This window comes from Toxotes jaculatrix, chromosome 2 (genome assembly GCF_017976425.1).
Source record: "Toxotes jaculatrix isolate fToxJac2 chromosome 2, fToxJac2.pri, whole genome shotgun sequence".
Taxonomy (NCBI): Eukaryota; Metazoa; Chordata; class Actinopteri; family Toxotidae; genus Toxotes; species Toxotes jaculatrix.
The window spans coordinates 23,795,217-23,819,104 of record NC_054395.1 but is presented as its reverse complement, the minus strand read 5'-3'; the positions used below and the strand labels follow the sequence as shown (position 1 = coordinate 23,819,104).

Here is a 23,888-nt window from a genome sequence, read left to right as displayed (position 1 = left end):
AGTTAGCTCTGGTTGTATAAATATAAGGTATACAGCTGGTCTAAGTGCCACCCTTCCCGCATATAAAATATGCTGCATGAGGCCAAGAAGTCATTAACAGTGAAGGACATATGCCAAGAGGGGTGAAAACTCCCTTGAAAGGTACAAATGAATTTCTTGTCACTTCGGTCCTAATGGGAAATGGTTACAAGTTATGTTCAATTATTCAGTGTGGCATGTATTAGACCTCTGACACTTAAGAGTGTGTCATGTCAGCCTCTCTCTGTACTCTCTTAGTATTACTCTATGATTCACTTAATTACTGTAATAAGTGTTTTCCTTCTGGAGGTGGTCCGGAGGTCTGTGAGTCATAGTCTATTAAGGCCACACATGCTAAAGGAAAGGCACAGCACCAGATGCTTGGTCTGCGATCAAAATCACAGAGAATGGCCATTATTTATTCACAGAGCTTGAGCCTGAGCTACCTCTGGAGATGTTTTATAAATGACGCAAGGTGAATCCGCTTGCTCTTTACTCTGCAGTCTCCAGGCTCATCACTGTTGCTGTCTGTGTCGCTGGGAAGCACGCACACAGTCAAAAGCTCGTGAAGGCGTTAACAGATTGAAGAAGTAGATACAAAGATCTTGCATGTGTTGGCACAAGTTAGTCGAGCTGTTATAATAAGGACATCTCACATACGCATCCATTATATATAAGTGTTTGTGTAGTACAGAAGCAGACAGTTGTAGAATTAAAAATTAAAGGATTGCATTATTATTTTGGACTGACGAAGATGAGAAAAATCTTGGAAGCATTACAAAACAAAGTACAGTCTCACTGTTTGCTTCCATAATTTCCACTTTTGATTGACTGGCATTTAAAAAGGTAAAATAAAATAATAAAATAAATGAATTTCATACAATTATAAATGTATATAATAAATAGATACCTTTATTCTTCCTCAGAGGGGAAACTAGTTTAGTGACTGTGTGTGAGACAAAATCTAAAATTTGGTTGAATAGACACGAGTGTGGCAACTATTGGTCATAATAAGCTGCTTGCACAGATGACGTACAGGGTGTTCTGTTTTTTTGTTTTTTAGAGGAGGACAGTCTATTCATAAACTCTCCCTCCAGGATGTAGCAGTAGTAATTCTTGTGACAAGTAAACTGAACTTTATGTGTAAAATTGGCGGATATGACAACATAAAGTTCAATCGTTACTGTCATTGTTTGGTACAACTAATAGACATAAAATAGACAATGAGTAGACGTAAATGATAAAAAGAAAAGCATGGGTTAGTATAAACAAGGTGAAGTCAGAGATCTCACAGAGTTAATGTATTTCGGCATGTTAACATAACATTGCAATCCTGAAGCTCAGCTTGCATGTTCCTGTTCATTTTCCCGTCGCCTCGATTAATCTGAGGCTTGATGGTTGGTGGACATAAGCAGGGAGGGTCCCGGGGTTTTGAAGTTGTGATCACAGTTTTTGAAAGCACAGGATCAGTCAGTGGTCATGATTCCTAAACATTTAGAGTGTGTGAAGGATGAGTGTAAATATCCCGAATGGAAGCAGTTGATATTTTTATTCACAACTTTTTAGAGCCTTGCTGGACGGCCAACAGTGTGTCCCTTCATTAGCTGAGGGGGGATCTGGGCAAGAGGGGGGGTGAGATGCTAAATTTTGTGTTAATGTTGACGTCTGCATTTCATCAAAACCACTTTTTTTTGGGGAGGTTGGCTAGTCTCATGCCCTGCACAACTTGAAAATCCACGACATTTTCACAGTGTGCTGTGATAATGTTGCGACAACCAGCCATGGTTCCTGTCCTCTCCACAACCTCGTCCTCACTTCCTCTCAGGCCCCCAGATTAAAGGGAAGATTCACATCATGTTACTTTAGTGTGTATTATAAGCAGCACTGGATGTATACATGTTTAGTAAGCTTTTTTTTTTTTTGACGTGCTGTGTTATATGTAGACACATGCTTTCAGTTTTGATTTTGATTCAAGCATTATGACTGTATGTATGTACGTTACTGGTATAAATGTGCTAATTTCCCCTTCCACTCAAAACTGTGTTTTGCTTATTGTTGCTTCTCTTGGCTGTTTGAGCTTCACTGTGCAGAATGATGTAGATGTGCAAAGTTCAACACTAGAAAGCTGTTTTAACATTCACCTGCCAAAGGGGGAAAGTTCCTCCGTGCTCACCTGAAGTCTTTGCAATGTGTACATACGAGTCCGATTCTGTGATGTTACAAGTGTGGATTGTGGTTCAATATGCAACGTAAACAAGTGTGACATGGAAACTTGAAGCCTCCAGTGCACAAAAACTGAGAAGCGGCTTCTCAGTGAAGTTGGAGACATTTCATGTCTCCAGTGCTGAACTTTTGAAATCATTGATATCTGCAATGCAAGTTCACAGATTCTGGACTTTTCCATGAGGGAGATGGAGTAAATGTAATTTTAAGAATTTTTAACTGGGCAGTTGAACTTTTTGAGAAAAAGATCTGGCGGAGATCTTTAGGTGTGTGGATAACACATTATTTGTACTGTAGTTTACAGAAACACACGAGAGAGCATTACACCCATTGCAATAATTGCAGCCATCGTTGCAACAATCTCAGATTAATACAGTCACATTAACACAGTCCAGACATGTTGCTTTGTTTTACAACAAAAGGAAGTTGTTTGAGTTGAACATCATATGGATCATTTACAACAAATAGTCAAAAGAGATGTTACTCTTTGCATTCATACATCAAAGCCATTTAAACTCTGTACTGCTCTGTACGTAAAGTAATTATCCTGACCTTAACCCCATCCTGCTCAACCACAACCCTAAGTATAGTGTAAGTGTGGTTCTAAGATGAATAATTACAATACTTGTTCCTTTGTAATTACACACAGTATGACAAACACTGTGATCCCAAGAACACCTTTTTATGGAACTGAACCCAGCGCCCTTCCTCCTCTGCTGCAAGGGGCTCATGAAAATGAAGGATTTCTTCTGAAAATGCCTTTGTCAAGAAAGAATGTTTTGTCCCTAATGCGTAGCCGCAAATGTTCAAATGTTTCACCCAGTCATTCTGTCAGGGAAACACAGCTGAATATTTTATTGCTCTCACTGACTGAATGCATCACTTAGTCCATATTTTTGACTATTATTTTGAAGCTGCCTGCAGGCAGTGCAAGGAAAGCTACACCTATGGGTGTCCCAGCTCCACTCAGTCTATTTCTGTATCTGAAGGAAAGGTGATGGGTTGGAGGGGGGGGGGCTTGGGGGCAAAGCAAACAGCGAGGGTCTCAACACTCAAAGTAAACATTACCCTATGTTTGAACTACACACCTTCAGCCCTACAATTCTCCCACACACTCACGCTCTCCCCTCTGAATCTTATTCCTGCTAACACCCCCTTGAGCTGGCCCAGCTAAATACACTGCTTATCCCAGGGCCTTCCAATAAATCAAGGAGGAAAGCACCTCTGACAAGGTCTCACCTCCACGGCCAGCAGCCCTTAGCCGGCAGCTCTGACTTACATGTGGGGACTGCTTTGCAATAAATGGACTAATGGCTTTTCAGAGTAACTTTCCTAATACCACCTCTGAGGGTATAAGGATGTTTTATCCAGCAAATTTAATACAATTATAATAAATCCCATTTATATGCCCGCTTAGGCCGGCGTCCCTCTTCCACCTCCACCCTCCAAAATGAAAAGTTTGCTTTGCAGAGTCGAGAACATGCAGCAATTCATTGAGGGATTGAGGGTTTGATACACTGCAAAATTTGAAGTTTTATTGAGCATACAGCAGAGCAGGAAGTAAATTGGTTTTAGGAGAGAGAAAACATGCTTCGACTTGGTTTCGTCCAACAAAATCATTGAATTCAATATTCCGAGAATGTCAGTGGGTTTAAACACAGACTCAAGCTGTTTGTGGCTTTAACATGCTCAAGTGCATGAACCAGAGGAGAGCTACAGCGGCAGCAACATTCAAAATGACACATTCCCTGGAGGAAACTTTGTTTATTCATCTTTGTCTGGAAGCGCTGGCTTCATCCTCTGCTGCCTTAACTTGTTCCCAACAACTGTGATTCCTCAGCACAAAAGAATTAAAGAAACTCTCAATGAAAAACACAATCTTTTCATCTTGGGCATGAGTCAGTTACCAGGGCAGCATTACTGAAAACTCTGCGTGTTTTTTTTTCTCAAGCTTTCAGAGAAGTGTCCTCTGAACTGAACTGAAGGATGTATTGATTCTGACATGTTTATTTCCATGGCAAAGGCATTTTGGTTTTCCAACAAGACCAGTGCGTTCAGCTTTTGTTGTCCGTGTGTCCTCTGGAATGCTCCCAGCAACTTTTATGGGTGGATTTTTTTAAACAATGCTTTGACAGACATGAAATATTGTAGCTTGTGGGCCAGGATTTCTTAATTTCTGTTTATTTCATTTTGTTGAGATTACGCCAAAGGTGATGGGAATGTGGATGTCTTCATTTGACAGCAGTGTTCATTTTTTTGTCTCTTTGTGTCCTAGTTAATTTCTGGATCTTGGTTCATAATTCTAACTGCAGGCGAACAGTTTGCACTGGCTGTTAAGTTATTTTTCAATGTGTTGATGTACATTGTTAGTGAAGTGTTATCTTCATTGCTATAACAGTGTCATGCTACAGAAGGTAAAAGGTGTTGGTAATAGTTGCACAAAGATGCAGTTGTATTGCAGCTTTTCCAACTGTCGTACATTGGTTGGAAGGAAATTTTTGAGGAGGGAGCAGGTTTTGCACAGTTAGTTACATAATGTCACCGGTTTAGGTGGCTTTACCAAACATAGAGGCTGTTTTGTTTGTTTTAAAACCCAGAATGCACAGCAAGCGGCTCTCTGTCATCATTTAAAATTTCACTGATGTTGTTATGCATCATAACATGGCAGTCACTTAACATTAGAGATGCTTGCAGCTCAACATCTAGTGCTGCACTTTCGCGCTCAACAGTTGCCTGAAGCAATAACAGCATCAAGCTGTTTTAGATGCAAATTTCACTTAAAAAAAAAAACAGTTGTGGTGAAAACACAGATAAGTAAGTGAGAGTTTTTCTGCACTTACAAGTTAAACCTACAGCCTATGTATTACGCTGTTAATCTTGGAATCGTAATTGCAGTTTCCGACTTCAGACATGTTTGAATAATGTGATTGTGTGAGCGTAAGGTGAGCCTAAGAGTGTGTGTTAATGTGTGGCTCCAAGTGAAAGCGTGAGACTTGACAACCTTGCAGACTGGAAAGATAAAGTAAACTGATGCTCCAGATGGAAACATTAATAACAAGATGAAAAGAGGGATTCTTTGAGTTTCTGTCATAATAAATATTAATTACCACAGAGACTTGGCACAAAGAAACCTGACAATAAGACAGATACTTTGTTGTGATTAATACGTCCTTTATTGAAAAACACTTCCTCACATGGTCTCTCTTACTCTTATCCTGTAAGACAGACCATAAGGTGAAAGGACCCAGGCTGTGCCCCAGGTGAATTCATATTGTTCTCACATAATATAAATCAATAGAGGGAGGGAGCTCCTGCATCATTAAATAGCTGTGTGGAAACTTAGCAAGGAATGATCCACAAATGTCCCAGGTGCTGTATTCCTCAATGAATGTTGCACAGAAACTAAAATACTGTTCAGACACATAAAACCTAGTAAGTAATGATAGCACTGTTTGGAGAACACTCCACGTGTCACACAAATAAACATGTCATTTTGACGGTCAGTACATTTCCACTAAGTATGTGTTTCCTATTTTAATGCCTAACCATGACTCAGACACTTAATACTTTTTAGAAATGCTGGGGCTGTGGCTGTAGGGGTGGCCACCACTAGTGCAGACTGAAATATCTCAGCAGCTACTGGATGGGTTTGCCATGAAATTTTATTCAGGCATTCATGGTGACCAGAAGGTGAAACCTTTTGATTTTGGTGATCGCCTGACCTCCAGCACTACCATGAAGTTGACATTTTTGGTTTTTATTGAAAGTAACTGTCGGATTGGATTGCCATTAAATTTTGTACCTTCATGCCACTGGTCATCCCCTTAACCTTTTGAGTTCCATCATCTGGTCAAAAATTTTGACTCATCCAATGCTTTTTTTCTGTTTTTTTTTTTTTTTTGCACACTACCCTTTGTTTCAATTAGCAAATGTTAGCATGCTAATATGCTACACTAAGGTGGTGTACATGGTGTACCCAGAAAAAGCGTGTTCCTGGTGTATTTTCTATAGTCTAAGAAAAACTGGCATCCCTTGGGTACTTAATTCATCGTAGCATGGTTTCATCCATAGTCAGAATATTCTAATATTTTCCAAAGGTTTTTCCAACCTTATAGCAGTAATATCTGCTTTCTAAAAATTCTTATTAAGAAGGCTGGATACAGTGTGGCCAGTTTGCCCCAGTGGTTACTCATGGTATTGCAGTAAAGTATTTGGCAAAGGCTGCTGAAAACAGAAATACCAAACAATCAGTACTAGATTTATTACTGACTTACGGCCTCCTGTTTGGTAAGACTGTGTTTCAAGTTTGAAATTGTACTTATTTGCATTGTTACAAACTTCAGTTAATTTTATTGCTCGTGGGACAGAACTTGAAGTTCCCGTTTTCACTTCAGCTCTCATCAGGTCATCATTGTGAGCATGTTACCATGCAAATTTTAGAATTGAGCTCTACACTCCTCTGTGTCTAAGAACAGTCTCACAGTGGCATGGCTGTATAGGCTGTCAGTCTTATTGAATATAACCTTCATACAGACACTTAATGGTTTTCACACAGTCATCAAGTATTACTGGAACATCTGCAAACTTTTTAGTGAAACGTTAAAATTGCGTCATAGTGGGAGGAGTATGCATGCTGGATTCTCCAGCTAAAGTCTGACCTTGCAGCTTTGTGTTCTTCCTGGAGTAAAACCAGCATTAATAAACTGCCATTGTGATGTTTCCACTGTTTGCCTAAAGGAGTTGTAGTGGGTATATTAGATTTGGTTTCGTGATACAAATTTTCCACGGAGTTTTATGAATGCTGCACTGTCATTGTCCTCCTTTCCACAGCAGACTTCATGTCCTCAAGGAACAGGCAGATATAGCCAATATGCTAAGCTCAGGGGTTTAGGTTGCAGGTCATTTCCCAGTGGGATCAGCCGGCTCCTGCAGAGGGTTTGTGATAAGAGTGGATACTGGAAGCTATGTAAACCTTGTTAAGCTGCCCTTCCCCTGTGTGCAGGGGGGTAATCCTAAACACCTGGGCTAGTTAACTGGGATTTGGTAGGATTAGGGGCTCCATGAGGCAAACCTGATCATACTTCTGGTTAAATCCATTTCCATTCTTATCTTTTCACATTCTCTCCTTTATAATTCAAACTCTATCCAGCAGTTACACAACAGTTACCATTTATACTGAGCTATTTTATCTCTGCCAGAGGGAGAAGTGCTAGTTTAAGCAGGTTTGGTTAGTCTGGGATTTGAAATTGTTCTTTAATTGAAGTTCATACTTCACATTGCAGCGCAAAACTGAAATTAGCCCAATGAATTCTGCTACTGAAAAGGCATTTAATCCCAGTATTATTGCTTTGATTGTAAGCAGTGCTTTAGGGATTGACAGTGTCTGTTGGCTGGTCCCTTACTTTGCTCCAGCCTGAAATATCTCAGCAAGTATCTCATGAATTACTGTACCATGAAATTTTGTACAGACATTCATGATGTCCAGAGGATGAATCCTGTTGCCTTTTGTGATCCCCTGACTTTTCAGCATTTTTTATTTTATTGAAATGTCCCAACAGATATTACATTGACTGCCATGAAATTCAATACAGACATTTATGTTTCCCATTAATAAGATGTGTCTAGAATTGTAGTACCACTATCTAAATTTCAATTTGTCCAATATGTTTTCACCAAATACTTTAAAAAATAATGAAAGTTTCATCAACCTCAGTTGTACTTTTTTTTTTTTTAATGCAAATTTTAGCATGTTTTAATCTTGTTTTCATTTTAGCCCAAAAGCCAATTTTCAAGACTTAATTGTTTTTCATAATCATTTTTTGGGCAGTTTTGCATGTATTCAATAGAGCAGAGAGATGACAGAGAATGAAGGGTCAGAGAGAAAATGACATCCAACAAAGGCTCCCGACTAGACATAACCAGGGACGTTGCGCTTCACAATCGCTTCCCTTATTGCTTTGATAATTTTTTCCCTTCATGTGTTATTCAGGCTCTTAGATGTTTCTTTTTTCACACAAAAAAAGTATATATATATTTTTTTATATTCCATGACCCTTTTTTTAAGAGCCAGATGTCCAGTTGATCCGTTAAAGGACACTGAAGCATGATCAATAAGTAGGAGTTTACTTAGCATTACAAAGAGGAGGTTGTTCATCACTTTCTTTGAAAATAACACCAATTAAATCTGTCCTCACAATTATGGCAATATGATTCATATTAATTTTTAATGCACTGTTATCATTTTGTGTGTCTTTGTATTGGGTCTTTCACTCAGATCAGTTATTATTCTTGTTATGAACGTGACACCAGCATGAAGACAGTTTCAGCTTCATCAACTAACCGCCCCCTCCCTCCTCTTTCCTCCTTTCTAGATGTGGACGAGTGTGCAGAGGCGCTTGACAACTGCAGCATCGACGCCATCTGCCAGAACACCCTGAAGTCATACAAATGTATCTGCAAGTCAGGCTATAAAGGGGATGGCAAACATTGTGAAGGTAAAAGTCCGACCGGATTAACACGCTCATTTTCACCTGTGGTTCGAGGCACAAACTTCTGCTCTCCTCTGTGGAAGCATGGCAAGGATTTTTACAGAGCACTGAAGTAAAAGCCACAATTCTCATGTTGATTTGCCATATCTCTCTGAACGTAAGCCCCTGGGCCAGTGACAGGCTTGATAAGAGCTTCTGTCTCATTCAACATAACTCATTACCTTTAAGACTCTCCTGAAGAGGGGGGAGAGGTGAGGGAGCGAGCGGTGGATGGAGAAAGGGGAAAGCCAGGTGCAGAGTGCTCCTTTGTGACAAGATGAAATGAAGCAGTAAATTTCCTGCACATGTTAGAGGAGAGAATTAAGATAGCGGCTGAAACTGCAGTCAGAGGCCCTGCCAAGCAGTCAGACACAAGTCTGTTTTTCTAGCCTTTTTCAATGTGCCCAAAGCCTCTGGATCATTATATCCCACAATTTTTATTAGTATTATTACGAAACCATATTTCACAATGTCATTTTTTTCCCTTCCTATTATTATTCTTTCATTTACTTGACCAAGTGTTTTTCATGGCCTTCTGCCTGTAGGTTATAAAAAGTTTTCTTTATTGAATCTATTGTAAAATATGTGCAAGGGTGGGTTCCCACTGAACTGTAGGTTAGCTGACGGTTCCTCAAGCCTGATATGCTTGTTCAAAAAAAAATATTCAAAAGCAACATTGATAAAATGAGAAAGCAATAAAAACGTGTTTAGTTTTTAGTAACTGGTGGTATGATTTGAGGAACATGTTGTTTGACTGTTGAAGTTAGCCATGCACAGAAAGTGCTGTGTGCTGCCAGGCTAGCACCTAGTTGTATTAAAAGAAGGCGGCGAAAAGCATAAAGACAATGATAAAAGAAAGAATTCACATGTTTCCGAGTTGTGTAGAGCTCTCATGGTTCTCCAACTTTCATGTCTGTATGATTCAGATTAGAGTTTTAGGCATGTATCAAATGGCTTTCTTAAATTTAACCTGTAGCTGTTGCCAAGATCTGTCTGTATGAGTTGAACCATGATGTTTTCATCAAGTGGGACCAAATGGAACCATCTTGGTGTTCATGATTTGTCAAGGTAAGTTTTTCTGAGGGGCTTCGAATGGAAAAACATAACAATATTTATAATACAATTTTATAATTTATAGTATTTTTTATTTATTTATTTTTATTTTTATTAATTTATAAATTGGATTTTTTAAATTTATATCTGTTATGGCTATTGCCTCTCATACTAGCTTTTATTTTCATTAGTTTATAAAATATTATGTATTCGTGCTTCACAAAAAAACAAGATTTTTTGGGGGGGAGAAATACTTTTTAATTTGAATTCTTTACAGAAAATTATTTGAAAAAATAACGATCAGCTTTTTTGATTTAGTCAAATAACCAAGATAATGATAGAAATAAGTCCAGGACCTTTTATCCCTGAAAAAAGTCTGATATAATATATTTCTTTTTATAATAATTTTTTTTTTCAGTAAACCAAACCAAAAACTGTTATTCTTACAATCACATCTAATGCATTTCAGCCTTAGAATTAAATTCATGATTGTGTTTTTCTACGTCTGAATAATCATGACTAGAAGACAAAATACACATCAAGTGGATATAAAGCGACAAAACTTTGGAGTTGACTTAGGATGTGGCACACAATGAATAAAAAACAAATTACAAAGCTATTGGAGGAGAATCACTTTTGCATTAACATGTGGTGGGTGTTTCAGGTTTAAAGCGGAGTAGAAAAGTGATGGGTGATTGTGTGCTGTTATAGGGGAATGACAGAGTTGTGTAGGAAGTAGAGAGGCAGGGAGCATCAGAGTGTTTCTTTGTTGCAGTCCCATCCCTCTGCTGTCAAGTCCAATTAAGCCCTGAGTGAGGCAGCCTCAAAGAGGAGCTGAACAACCGGGATCATCTGCCCTAAATGGGGCAGTAAGTGCTGAGTGGAAGTGCGCTGTGCTCTCAGTCCACCTTCTCTGGGTGTCCTCAGTATGGACCCCTCAACCATCATTATAACCATAAGAGACAGATAAGAGACAACTCCACTCAGGCTGTCATACCAATCTGCAGTCTCTCTTTATCTTTCTGCCTCTGCTCTCTCATTTATGTGTCATACTTCCTCAGTTTTAGCTACTAGGACTGACAAACTTAAGGGTTAGATTGATTCATCTTTCCAGTGGCCAATATTTGCCTTTTATTAAGTATTGGCTGCCAGTCAGTCTGTAATGTCAGTAATGTCAGTACTAATTTAATGGGAATTCCTTTCTGATGGTATACTTAGCTCAAAGTAGTTTATTTTTCCCTACCAACTTTATTTCCTTTTTATTTTTAATTGTCCAGGAATGTGTTTTGTATAAAATCTTGTATTTCACAGCTGATTTTGTTCTTTGCGTCATGGTAGAAAGGTGCCCATATTAGACAGAGTGCTGTTACAGATCCTTTAACATCCTGCCAACAATAAAATTCCAGGGGGAAAAAGCAACGTCTTGGCATGAAACTGGTGAAATTTAAGAATATTAAATATGGCATAAAATCTTGGCTATCAGTATTAGCCTTTAAAAACCAACACAATATCAGTGTAGCTCTGGCATACACCCAAGTTACATCAGTAACAGGTGAACCTACTAATTACCACAGCTGTTGTCTCATCCCTGTTTATTTTGTAAGTGCTCTTATGGAAGTAGAGATGGAACAAAACAGACCATTTAATTTCTCTACAATTGTACCAAATAGCTTAACTGAGCCCAGATTTTAATGGAATAGTTCAACATTTTGGAAAGCGTACTTATTTGCTTTTTTTGTTGTGTGACGTGAGAAGATCAATACAACTTTCTAGACTTTATGATATGAAGCTACAGGAAGCTTGGCAGGGGGTAACTAAAATCCACCTACCAGCCTCTTTAAAGCTCAGTAATTACCACATTATATCTCAGGGAATCCACACAGAAAAACATGCAAAAAAAACTGTGTGGAACTTTTTTTTTGGAGCTGTGCACCATATTCTGGCCAAGAAACAGCCCAAACTTAATGTCCTATAAAACCACAAGATCTTATTTTTACACTTTGATTAAACACACAGGATAGAATGTATTGATTTGTGAGCTCTAAACGTCCTTTTAGGTGGATTTTGTTACCTTGGGATTGATCCAGGGCACCTGTTTCCCCCTGTTTAAAGTCTATAAGCTAAGCTAAGCTAACCAGCTCTGGTGGTAGCTTCATATTTAATAGACACATATGAGAATGGTATCAATCTTCTCTTCTAACTCTCTGCAAGAGAGCAAATAAGTGTACTTTGCTCTCCAGTTAGGACTAAATAAGTCCTAACTGGATCTTGAAGTGCCTGCTCACACCCTCATTTATCGTCTCTCTGCAGATGTCGATGAGTGTGCAACCGAGTACAACGGCGGCTGTGTCCACGAGTGCATTAACATTCCAGGAAATTACAGGTGCACATGCTATGATGGCTTCCGCTTGGCTCATGATGGGCACAATTGTTTAGGTGAGTATGTGTGTGTGTGTGTGTGTTTTTCTCTCTACATTTTCTGCAGCTGGGTTAATTATGCAGGAAAATGTAGTTATATAAAGGGTTTTTGTCAGGGGAACATATACATTGAACTGCATGTGGCAAATTTCAAACTCAGTCTGACATGTCCCGTGTGGTTGCATAAATTCTTCTCTCCGCATGTCTAATGGCACATCATGGATGGAAATATATGTTTCGGGGCTGAATTGAGCTCTTATTAGACTGCTGCATCAGGTATTAGCTATTTCCTCGTTTCACATAGCAGGTAGTCTCCAAATGTGTTTTCATAAAAGGAAAAAGGAGACCTTTTTTGTAATAAGTCTGAAGAATGGGTGAATTTATGAAGAGCTTGACCCTGAGCCGGGAGCTCTGAGTGAGCCATCAGCCGACCATACTTTCCCATGGTTTAATATTTCACTAGTGTGCCATTCATATTAGCCTCACAGAGAACATATTACACTTAAAAGGTTGTGAAATGAAGGGAAAAAACAGTGCTCTTCCTGCTGTTGGGAGCTGCTAAACATAGACATTACCCACCCCCACCACCAACCTGTTCTGTCTTTCTATCTTGCTCCTTCTCCCCCATCCACCCACCTTACATTCCTTTTGTTTTGTTATGAAACCCCCAAGTCAGACTCTGCTGCTCCTCAGAAAGCGTCTCCCACTTGGTTGCAACCCCAGCATGATGCATATCACTTGATACTGAGAGTCAGCTAACCCTGGTAGCTGCTGCGAATTTGTTGTAGAAGAAAGTAACAGGCAGCTTGCTACAACAGATTTCACATTCAGGTGAAGTGATGACAGAAAAACTTATCAGCACTTAACAATGATTCACTGCGAAAGAGCCTTTACATGCGGGCAGACAAGGCAACACACTCGTATCCATCCCACATTTACTTGATGAACTGCAGGTAAGGCTGGGATTAAGCTAGACTGGAATGGAAAACACTCACATCTTTAGATCAATAATAAACCTGTTCTGACTTGACGATCATCCTCTATCTTGTATTCCTTTTCTTTCACTCTAGCTGTATTTTTGTCTCTCTCTCGTCTTCCCTTTCCTTCACTCTCTGTTTTGTCATTGCTCCTGCTCTTGTATCACTGTAAAGCGGGGCTATTTTCCAAGCCATTTAGCAACGGCGTTCAGTTGTGCTTGGATCATTTGCTTTACCGTGGATCAGCTCCTGCCTTGCGTGCAGGTGTGTAATCGCAATATATGGTTGTGTGGCTGCTGCTGTTGCTTCAAACAGAGCTGCATCCATCGATCCCTTTGATATAATTTGTCATAGTGAAACACAGACAATCAAACACAGGGAGAGTTTTTTCTTCTTCTGCCATGTTTTTTTCCCCCAACAAAAGACCTGTATGCAAGAAGGCAGAGACTTCTCTGGAAGGCTTGAGATCTTTCAGAAATTTTTCTGTTAAGATATTGATCCAATTAATTATTAGATGAGTAAATACTTTTAAATCTCTGAACAGCAGACAGGGCATAATGACGCACTAAATGGTATATATGCAGCTGTCAAGTACAAATCCCACTATTGACTTGAGACCTGAAAGGACTTGATTTTTTTTTTTTTTTTTTTGAGAATCTAACTCATTCTAATGCCTCTGCTCTGCTTAGCTAAGGGAATAATCCTCAGCACAAACACAAGAGAGGAGAGGAAGAGGTAGAGCCGAGGTTTCATGTTAAGGCCCCAGCTTCCTCTTCCAGGTTTAAGCTCCTTTTTGGCCCCTGAGAAAAGATTATTCCCCTTGGTCCTGGAGTGGAGAGCCTAAGCGGCTGGTTCCCAGACAAGGTCAAACCCTCAGAGCCCTTATAGACCAGATGTGCCCGAGGCTGCGGAGGAGGAGCCGTTCACCTGATCCTCAGAGGTTCACACTGAGTTTAGAGTCTGAGATCTTTAAGGTGCTTCTCTTTGGATTTACCCCATGTTGTTTTTCCACAAAGCTCCAGTTATTTTATTTTATTTCCTCTGCTTTTCATGGTAGCGTTGCAGCATAAATTCACAGTGATGTAGCATAACTTCCTGCTCAGCCCTCTGAGGCTTTTCTTTAGCCAGTAGGCACCTGTGTTGGATGGCTGTCAGCCCAGGGACGCGAGTTTGGCCAGCAAACACGCATCCCTGTAGATGTCTTCTTTGTTTGCTCGCTGTTGCACGTGCCGCGCGGCTCGTTGTAATTGGATGTGTTGGCAGCATAATGACATTGGGCGGTGGCAGAAGGCGGCAGAGCGTGAAGCAGAACGCTGCCTTGTGCGCCTCACCGGAGACGCTCTGGTTTCTGAGGTCTCCTCTGTCTGCCCTAAACCCCGCAGTGATGTCAGGGAGTCAGCAAGGTGGAAGCAATGTAATATCACAGCACACTGCTCCTGTCTGTGTGGAGTGAGATGTCACTCACTGTATAATTTACCTCACAGGAGGCTATTGTAACCTCTCAAAACTCACACAGAAGAGAAGAAGTGAAGCATATAAGAACTTGATTACATCTTTTATAACTGTCATTACTATTATCTCGTAGCTGTGAGGGAGGGATGGTCTTTAATCACCACACCTCTTCCAATGCGAGGCTGTAAAGGATTTTTCGAGTCTTAGGAAAAACAGAGGAATCAATGTCAATTTAATCCAAAACACACATCCTCTTTACAATGAAAACCAGATGCAGGAAGGCTATTAGTTCCCCACTGAAGCACCACCGTCCCCACATTTATGACCTATGTGTTTTGGTTGAGGTCCGACAGAAACCCAAATACCCTCTTATCATTACTAGTTCGTTAAACTCTCTCAAGTAGCTTAATATCATAAGCATCTGCACAAATACTCCTTGTCCTCATAACCACAAATCACAGCATTTCGCTTCTATCTGGAGCTAAAAGACACAAAAATATTTCTTATGCTCCCATAAAGTGGAAATGCCACAGTCACATCCAGAGTTAGTGTGACTCTCTGGGAGAAACAAAAGTAGACTTGAAATGGACATTACAGATGTTCCACAGAGAACCACCGTGCTGTAAGAGATCATCTTTTGTCATTGCACTGTTTACTCATGTTATATCAATCATTCATCACATGTTGCTCCCTATTGCCAGAGAACTGATTTGGGGCTCCACACGCGAGACACACGCACGCACGCACACACACACGCACATGAACACACACAGCTTAACAAAACATGTTCCTTTGATTTCTATTGACCAACACTGATTTGGTTTGTATTGATTCAGCAGAGCTCAATTCCCTGTGCAATTTATAGGGAAATGAATGCCCTTTTACTTTAACCTTCCCCAAAGACCTAACATGATCTATAACACAAAAGCAATGTCATTACAGCTTTGAAATGGGCTTTTGAAGAACAGCTTTGAAGTAACGGCTAAGAAAAGGTCACATCAGTTGACACTGTTTAGTGTGTTGCTAATGACTGTAATTGTATAGTGACTTTTTTGCCAATCACATTGAGAAAGTACCTCAGAATGCTTGATAAAAAAAAAGAAAAAAAGCTTTATCTTTCATCTACCATAAAGTCTCTGAGTTGTCGCCTGGCTGAGCCTGTATCCCTGCTCTTGTAGTCCTTTGGGGTCATGTTGCAAGGTTGGCTAATCAAACAGGAGGTTTTCAGACTGATGTATTATTGACCAGGTTCTGATGGGAAAAGGTGGTCATCAAAGAGCGTCACGCTGATCTGCTCTGCAGCCTTTTAAATGCATTCCTTTTAAGTGCATTGGCCACTCTTCCAAAGCAGTGATGATAATCTCCGCAACCCAGACTCCATTTGATTCTAGCCTGGATGAGGTGCATTCTAATTACCACCTTATAACTCCTGAATATGTAGGATTTTGTCAGGGCGATCATGATCTGGTTGACTCCTCTCCCATTATGCCCAAAAGGGTTCAGTATAGTGGGACTGGGACTTAGCACTAACCCTCCTCACGTCCCTGCTGCAGATGCAAATACACTGCGCTTTACCCAGTGAGCAGTCACCTTGTTTTTGTTGTGACATGCACGGATCGGGTTTGGACACAAGAGTCTCTCCACAGTTCAGAGGAGAGGGGCTGGAGTGATGACTTTAAGGACAGGTTTGAGATTGGTGCATTAGCTGACTCCTGAAGACTGTATCAACACTCTCTCTCTCTCTCTGTCTGCTCTCAAGACTGTTCAGTCCCATTCACCATGAAATGAACAATTCCAGCTGAGCCCACTGGCAGGGCTTTGGGGGAAACTCAAGCCTGAGATTGGGCTTAGGGATGTAAGCGTGCGGCAGACTGGGAGCCATCAGACGTCACTGGAGGGCCTCTTGTCTCCTTGGCATAAGGCTGTCCACCCAAACACTTATCCTGGGGTTCTGTTTTTAAAATAACTTCCAGACTTGTTTTGGAAGAACAGAGAAATACCGCTTAGCATGATCTTAGCTCATAGTTTTTCATTTGGGAAAGAACTTGGTGAGAGATTGGATGTGGAGTCTGTGCTTATTTACCAAAATAGTTACCTGGGAGACAGGCCCAAAGTCAAAAAAAAAGTCTGAGTTCAATCAAAGCTGTATTAGCTTTGTTTATGTAATAGCATAAAAATCAAACCTCGTTGCTGATTTAAGAATGAAATGCTACAGTAAACAGAGATTTTATTCATGTTTGCTTAACAGATGTGAATCAGTTAGCTGTATTAGACACAGCGGTTCAAGCAGACAGGAAGCACTGGAACTAATAAACTGTTCAAAGCTAAATGCTGTGAGTGTATTGATGTATCAGCTTTCAGCCTGCAATAGTCGCTCACACCCGCACACATGATTTAAGACGGTGTGTTTTCCGCAGACGAAAGTTCAGGACATCTTGCAACACATCAGTTTATACAAGCTCAGCTGACAAGCTGAATGTTTGTTAACACAAAGCCTGTTTCAGTGTCTCTGCACTCTCAGGCAAAGGATCTTTTTTAATTGAAGCTGTCTGTGCATGTGCCACTCCTTCCTCCCTGATGGTCAGTGAAGTCGAGCTGGTGCCTGTTCATCTACTGGAGCGGCATGGTTGGCCCCTGCCGTCCCCCAGCTGTTTTGCTGGCTGTCGCTGCACATGGCTCTGATTTGCTGCCTTATTAAAGAGTGTGTGCCTCCTCAGCTCCTGTAAATGAAATGCCCCCAAAGAGGCCAGAGTCCGTCCACTCACCTCCTTGTCTCTGGTCTGTCTAGACGACAGAGACAGTTCTGTCTGATCTAGATAGAAGCCCAGCAGTGGGATAGATGCATGGACAGCTTTGATGACAGACAGCGGTAGTTTTTCACTCCCCCTTGCACAAAAAAAAAGTTCTGGACCAATAAATGCCCCTAAAATTACTCAACCCATTTTTTTTTAAAAAAAGGAGAGCAATTGAGCATTTCTCCAAAATAAGTGTTCAGGAGTTTCTGTAAGGCAACCACCGTGTTTACATGGCTCTAAAGCTCTGCGCAAGGCCAAATGTTATATATACAGTCAAGGCTATCTGAGAAACCAGCGGACATGGCCTCCGCAAACACAACCAATCTCTTAATCTCTCTCCGTTTGAACCTTCCTTTTCCCTTCGTCTCCACCGAGTAAAGCAGGGATAGAGCAGAGACATGTCTCATTTTTCAGAAGTGAGGCAGCCCTTTTAACTTGATTAAGACATTTTTTTCCATCCTCTCAAGAGAATTTTTTAAAAAAATATTTTAAGTCCAAATAACATGAGCACTTCTCCTGGCCATGCCAGAACCCCTTTCCGCTTGGAAATATTTGCTTTGGACGTCAGCCTTGTCCAGCACACAACACAGGCAATTATAGGAGCTATTTAAACAGGAGAGATCTACTGACAGGCGACGCCTCATTTGAAGGGATGAAGGAATCAGGAAATGAAACCTTCATTGATGCGCTGAGGGTATTGAAAGAGAATTCCCCCAGGCCCTCTGAAGCTGGTTGCATATCTCATGGGCATTTTGTGCATGTGCTGAGGACTGTTGTATTTGTGTAGCCTGTACATGTTTGAATTTTTAGGGTTTGTGTGTGTTTGTGAAAGAGAGGGAAAGGGAGACTTCTGCCTGTGTTCTGACGTTTTCCCGTATGAGTTGAGGAGTTTGGGTGTTTTGGTGCCTGCTAACAGTTTATCTGCAAAGGTGCAGCTGTGGGTTTCTGGCAGATTTCATCAGCTCAAAGGTCTCCTCTCTGTTACTGCCACTTTCATGATAGAGAGATGAGACCGTGAGGTCAACACCAAGCAGCCACACAGCTGACCAGAATTTTTTTCTAAACTGTCCCTCCTTTACTGTGGCTGAAAGTCTAAATGTTAACTTTGCTGGACAGTTTTTTTTTTTATTTGGACTGCTTCGCCTGGCTTTACACAGTCGACCTCAACTGACATGACACATTGTTTTTAGAGGAAAGAGACAGTTTTGCTAATGGAATGTGAGAACAGGAGCGCAGATGAGGGTCATAAGTGCTACCTGCCAGTGACCTACTTATCGACCCAAGAGATTTCTGTCTAATCAGGTGCCACTTTCTGAGCACAATATGCATGTGTTTGCACATGTTTGGTGAATCCACGTCTCTCTGAATTTCTGCATGGAAAAAGAAGAAAGAAGAGGACATGGTGAAGTTTCAGTTCTAACTTTGCTGGACTGAGAATTCCCCAGAAAGGAAACTTAATCTAGAGGCCTTCTCAGACTGGACAAATAGACAGTAAATTAGTTTCGCATGACGGTTTATTAAAAAAAAAAAAAAAAAAAGCCTTGTGTATACAGCAGATTATTGATGCATCGAGCAGAGGGATGGATAAGGTTCCAGTGTGGTCAGTAGTGAGGGGACAGAGCCCGGGTCTCCAGGGGAAGAAGGAAGGGAAGCCACAATGCAGTCACGCACAGGGAGGGACAGGGTCGCTAAGCTCTGCAGCACGCCAGACTATAAAAGCAGCAGAAAATGACATTGTGCAAGATGTTTCATTTTGAAAATAAACACATATATCAAAAGATTAATAGATGTTCTACTGCATCTTCTTTTTTTTCTTTTGTCGAGTCGCACAATGAGTTGGAAAAAGAAAAGTTTTGTGCCATTAGGAGAGAACAGCTGGAAGTGCACAATTCATTATCAGTGGAAATGAAGTCAGCAACTCTCGTTTGTGGTCAGTTACCCCTTCTTTCCCTGTGGCAGAACAAGGCCTCAGGCGACACCTTTGTAAATGCTCTGCCTTTGTATGCAGTCGAGATAGATTTCCCCCCTTCTCCACTCCATACTCTCTCTTCTTTCCATCTCTACTTTTCCTCTCCCTCCCTCCCTCTCTCCCTCCCTCCTCCTCCTCCTCCTCCTCCTTCCTCCTTCTCCCTGCATTCCTCCTGTCATGGGGCTGACAGACACTCGTCATCAGCAGGTACTCTGGCCCAGGTGGATCAGGTTTCCCACTTGCCATTGTGCTGCATGTGCATTTTTATGGCTTAGTGCTGCACAGTTGGAGGTTTTCAGTGCAACTCTGGTGTGCTGCCATGTCTGATAACCATTAACACAGACATTGCCTTCTCACACAGCTTAAGACAAACTCCTCTGGCTTTTCATAATATCCAAGAACATTTTTGTGCCTTGTGTTTTCTGTTTGCATGACATTTGCAATGAAACCACAACCTCTGTTTGTTCTATCTACCAAATGGTGGATGGAAGCAGTTTAAAAATCATTCTAAATTTTAAAGTAAAATTAAACTAAAAAAAAAAAATAAATCACCAATTTTATACCAGGAGGAAAGGATGAACTATTTCAGATTTCAGTTAGATGAAATAAAATTGGTGGATATATATGCGCATATGAATTCAACTTCAAATAAGCTTTTTACACAAAGTAAATATAGTATGTTTCTAGCCATGCTAGTGAGGTTGGTCAGTTGGTCGGTTGGTCCAACACTTTGGCCGAGACTAAAATATCTCAACAACTATTAGATGGATGGCCATGAAATTTTGCACAGACATTCATGGTCCCCAAAGGATGAATCCCTATGATTTTAGTGACCCCCTGACTTTTTCGCCAAGTGCCACCATGAAGTTGATATTTGTGGTTATGAGCCAAATCTCAAAAACTTTTTTTGTGGTTTGCTATTAAATGTGGTACTTGTATTCATGTTCACCACAGATTAATTTTTTGTGATCCCCTCACTTCCCGTATAGTGCCACCATCAGGTCAAGAATAATAATTAAATATATCCAATACTTTCTTTTATGACCAAATTCTTTCTGTTTAATAACATTCCCAGTAGCCTCAGCTGTACTTAGTGAAAATTAGCATGCTAACATGCTAAACTAAGATGGTGAACGTGGTAAACATTACTGGCTGAAGTCTCTTAGTCTTGTTTAAAAACATGTCGTCATATCACATTAAAAATGTATTGAAAATACTGTCTTTAAATCTATGCTGCTTCAGAAGTACTGTTGGTTCAGCAACTGTTGGAAACTCTAGACCTTAACACTCACTTTTCCTGTACTTGCCAGGTTACATTTTTCTGAAGCAGTTATACTTCTAAATGGACAGAATATAGATAGTTTTCATTCCTATAATCCATGTCTGATTCTCATTTACAGCTACTTATCCATTAAATGGGTTGTGATTTGATCCCAGACAACCTTCAGACACACAGTGTGGTATTTGTCCTGTCTTGAAGCGATCTTATTAATTTTGTTCTGTGTGTCTGTCTCCTGGCAGATGTGGATGAGTGCTCAGAAGGCAACGGCGGATGCCAACAGATTTGTGTCAACATGATGGGCAGCTATGAGTGCCGCTGCAGAGAAGGATTCCTCCTGAGTGACAACCAGCATACCTGTATCCAAAGGCCTAAAGGTTAATCACACACAGATACACACACTGATGATTAATGATTTATGGAAAATAACAGGATACATGTTGTACTGTGGTGGTGAATTTGTCTTGAGTTAAGTGTTACTGGATGTGTCAGAAGCTTATTATTGTAAGTAATATTTGTATGTTCAGGTTTAGGCATTTTTGAATAATATGATGAGTTGATTTAAACTCAGAATGGGATCGGCCCTAACAGGCCTAAATGAAAGGTGAGCAAAGGTAAGTGTCTCCAGACTGAGGGGAGTAAAACGAAGAACGGGGATAAATCTCTTTTTGTTTTCTACCCACCCTTTCAAATTGAACCAATCTAGTGCTTGGCAGCATTTTAAGGTATCATGGTATGAGAGTGGCCTGCGGGGAACTGTGAGCAGAGAAAACAATTAAAGGTGTAGCCTCGGGCAGACACACCTCTTGTTTTTAGTGCATTCCTGTGGGATGTGGAGACGTGACAGGAGAAAGTACGAAGCCAACCTGCTCTGAGGCTTACTCTGGCACAGGAGCACCGGGGACATACATACATTCATAACGTCATAGCTGTATTTAGAGCAAAGTAAGCTGTCAGGAAAACGCCTCTATTTTGCATACTGTCTTGTAGCAATTTTCTTCAGTGGCTGAATTTTACAAGTCAATAAAATAACAGCACACTGGTTGTAGTTTGTAACAAAGCCCCTCTAGTTTGTTAAAATTGCACAAGAAGATATGTTTATGTCGTAAAAAAGATCTTGTAAAGACGTATTTCCTATTTTTGACTATATTTAGTATTTCTGATTTTGAATAAAATAAATAAGTCAAGAACCAACACTACTCCTTTCTTATCAAAGATTAATTTTGATCTCAATTTCCCTTTAAAAGCAGACACATTCTGCTGCTGGATATTTAGGTTGTTGGGATTTGGCTCCAAACCATAAGTGTCCTTGATTGTGTTCCTTGCGCTACTCTGTGTTGTGCTGTTGCTCCGCTCGTTGTTTGTCACACAATACATGGTTTCACAGCGTTCCCTGACTCTGTATTTTGTTTGGTAGATTTCTTCATTGCTCTGAAAAGCATCATCAGAGAAAATGAACAGCTGTTATCACAATCACAAAGCACATTTATTGAAGGAGTAATTACCCAGCTGTCTTCAGATTCCTCAGCTCCAGCCAGTTCGGGCTGGGACCGTGTTGCAGATCTTTTGGTTCTTGGGGTTTGCAGCAGAGCTTCTCATTCAGCGAGCCCTGACAGCATGTACAGGATCCAAGTGTCTCTTCATCCCTGCCCTCCTCGGCTCTCATCTGTCTTTTGGAAGATAACTGGATACCTCGTGCTGGGAGTCATTAGACTGTGATGTTCCTGAGACCCCTGGATGGTGAACCGTGGATCTTGGAAGTCTGGTTTATGAGATCAGTCTGGCCTAGTGAACTGTCAATGTTTACATTTCATAAACGCAGTGTTATTTGAGTGGAGTGAAAAGCTGGATCATGTGTTTCAAAGCACCACAACTATATCAGTGGTGTCAGAAGCAGACTGTGAGCGCCGGTCCAGTCTCGCCAAGCTCTCTTTGTCTCTCTTTCACTTCCTCTCTCCTCTTTCTTTCTTGATAAATGCCCTCAGTTCCTGTTAATCTTCCATTTTCATATTAATTTCGTCTTTATTGCTTCCAGATGAGACCCATTTGGATTGAGAGATTAAAGCTGCCATCAATCTATAAACTTCCCTCACTCATCAGATAGCCACCCTATCATTGTTTCATTATTTTTGAAAGACTAACAGACAGAACAACTACTCATCTGCTTATTATTACTGCTCTTATTACAGTGTGTGCCTGGAGGAAAATGGAAGTGGTGAGGAAGTGGCTCCTCCAAGTTATTGAACAATAAGCCCGCTGAATTGTTGCAAACATCACTCCCCTCACTCACTGAAAAATTGTGCACGAGTGGCTCAGAAAGAAAATCATTGAGAAAATTAAAACTGATCTAATCTCCCAGCCAAGTCAGTTTAAAAGCAACACTCCATCCATTCTGCCAAGTCTCTTCTTAAAGACCAAAGCCTTGGGTGCAGTTTGCTCATGAGCTTTATTGTTCTCATTAAAAAGACATCAGCTTTCCATTTCTTTCATTAATGGGTCAGGTGTTCCCTGGGTAACTTCTGTGAGTCTTCCTGGGGATGGTGGAGAGCTGGTCACTGCAGTGCCTGGCGCTACCAGTCTGTTTCCCCTGCTGGTAGGAAACCCTTGTTAGCAGTGAGCCTGTGCCAATTAGGCAGCAGGGGTCTGCCGGCCTCTCAGCTAATGACAAGGCTGCTGCTGGCCTGTCTCTTATTAGACCTGCCCTTGCCCCCCTGAACAGGAATAACTCCGGCCAAATGAAGGCTCCATCGTCTAGCTGGCCAAAATGTAACAGTTCATTTATTCTCCCCAAACATTTCTTCCAGTCAAGAAATAAAGCCTTTGAAAGGCCAGCCAAGGTGCTTAGTGGTTGATAGGAATGCCATTTAGGTCAAGAAGGGTTCCACTGCTTCGCGTTTGATTTATTGTCTCTTTTATATAGGAGGATAACAGGGACGTATGTGCGTGAGACGGGATCCAGCACATTGGAATTCAGGAATTTCAGGCTCAGTCAACCCACACGTCCATAATTTTAGTCCTCTACATTTCTGAATATCCGGTAGGGCAATTACCTTAAGTGTGCACTGATGGGCTGTTATGTAAGTCACATATAGTAACTCATGTATTCAGTCCTTTTGTCATCAGCTCAAAAGACACCAAATGTGATTATGTGATTTGAAAGTCGAATTGTGAACTCTG

General features: G+C 40.8%; 1 protein-coding gene across 1 annotated transcript in view; it reads left to right on the top strand.

Annotated features, from left to right (window-relative positions):
- The window catches only part of scube3 (signal peptide, CUB domain, EGF-like 3), a 68,528-nt gene that overhangs the window by 8,518 nt on the left and 36,122 nt on the right, over positions 1–23,888 (top strand). Inside the window, exons 2-4 of the mRNA XM_041052836.1 lie at positions 8,613–8,735; positions 12,132–12,257; positions 20,954–21,088. Of these exons, the coding sequence (XP_040908770.1) occupies positions 8,613–8,735; positions 12,132–12,257; positions 20,954–21,088 (384 nt within the window). The remainder of the gene's footprint in view (positions 1–8,612; positions 8,736–12,131; positions 12,258–20,953; positions 21,089–23,888) is intronic.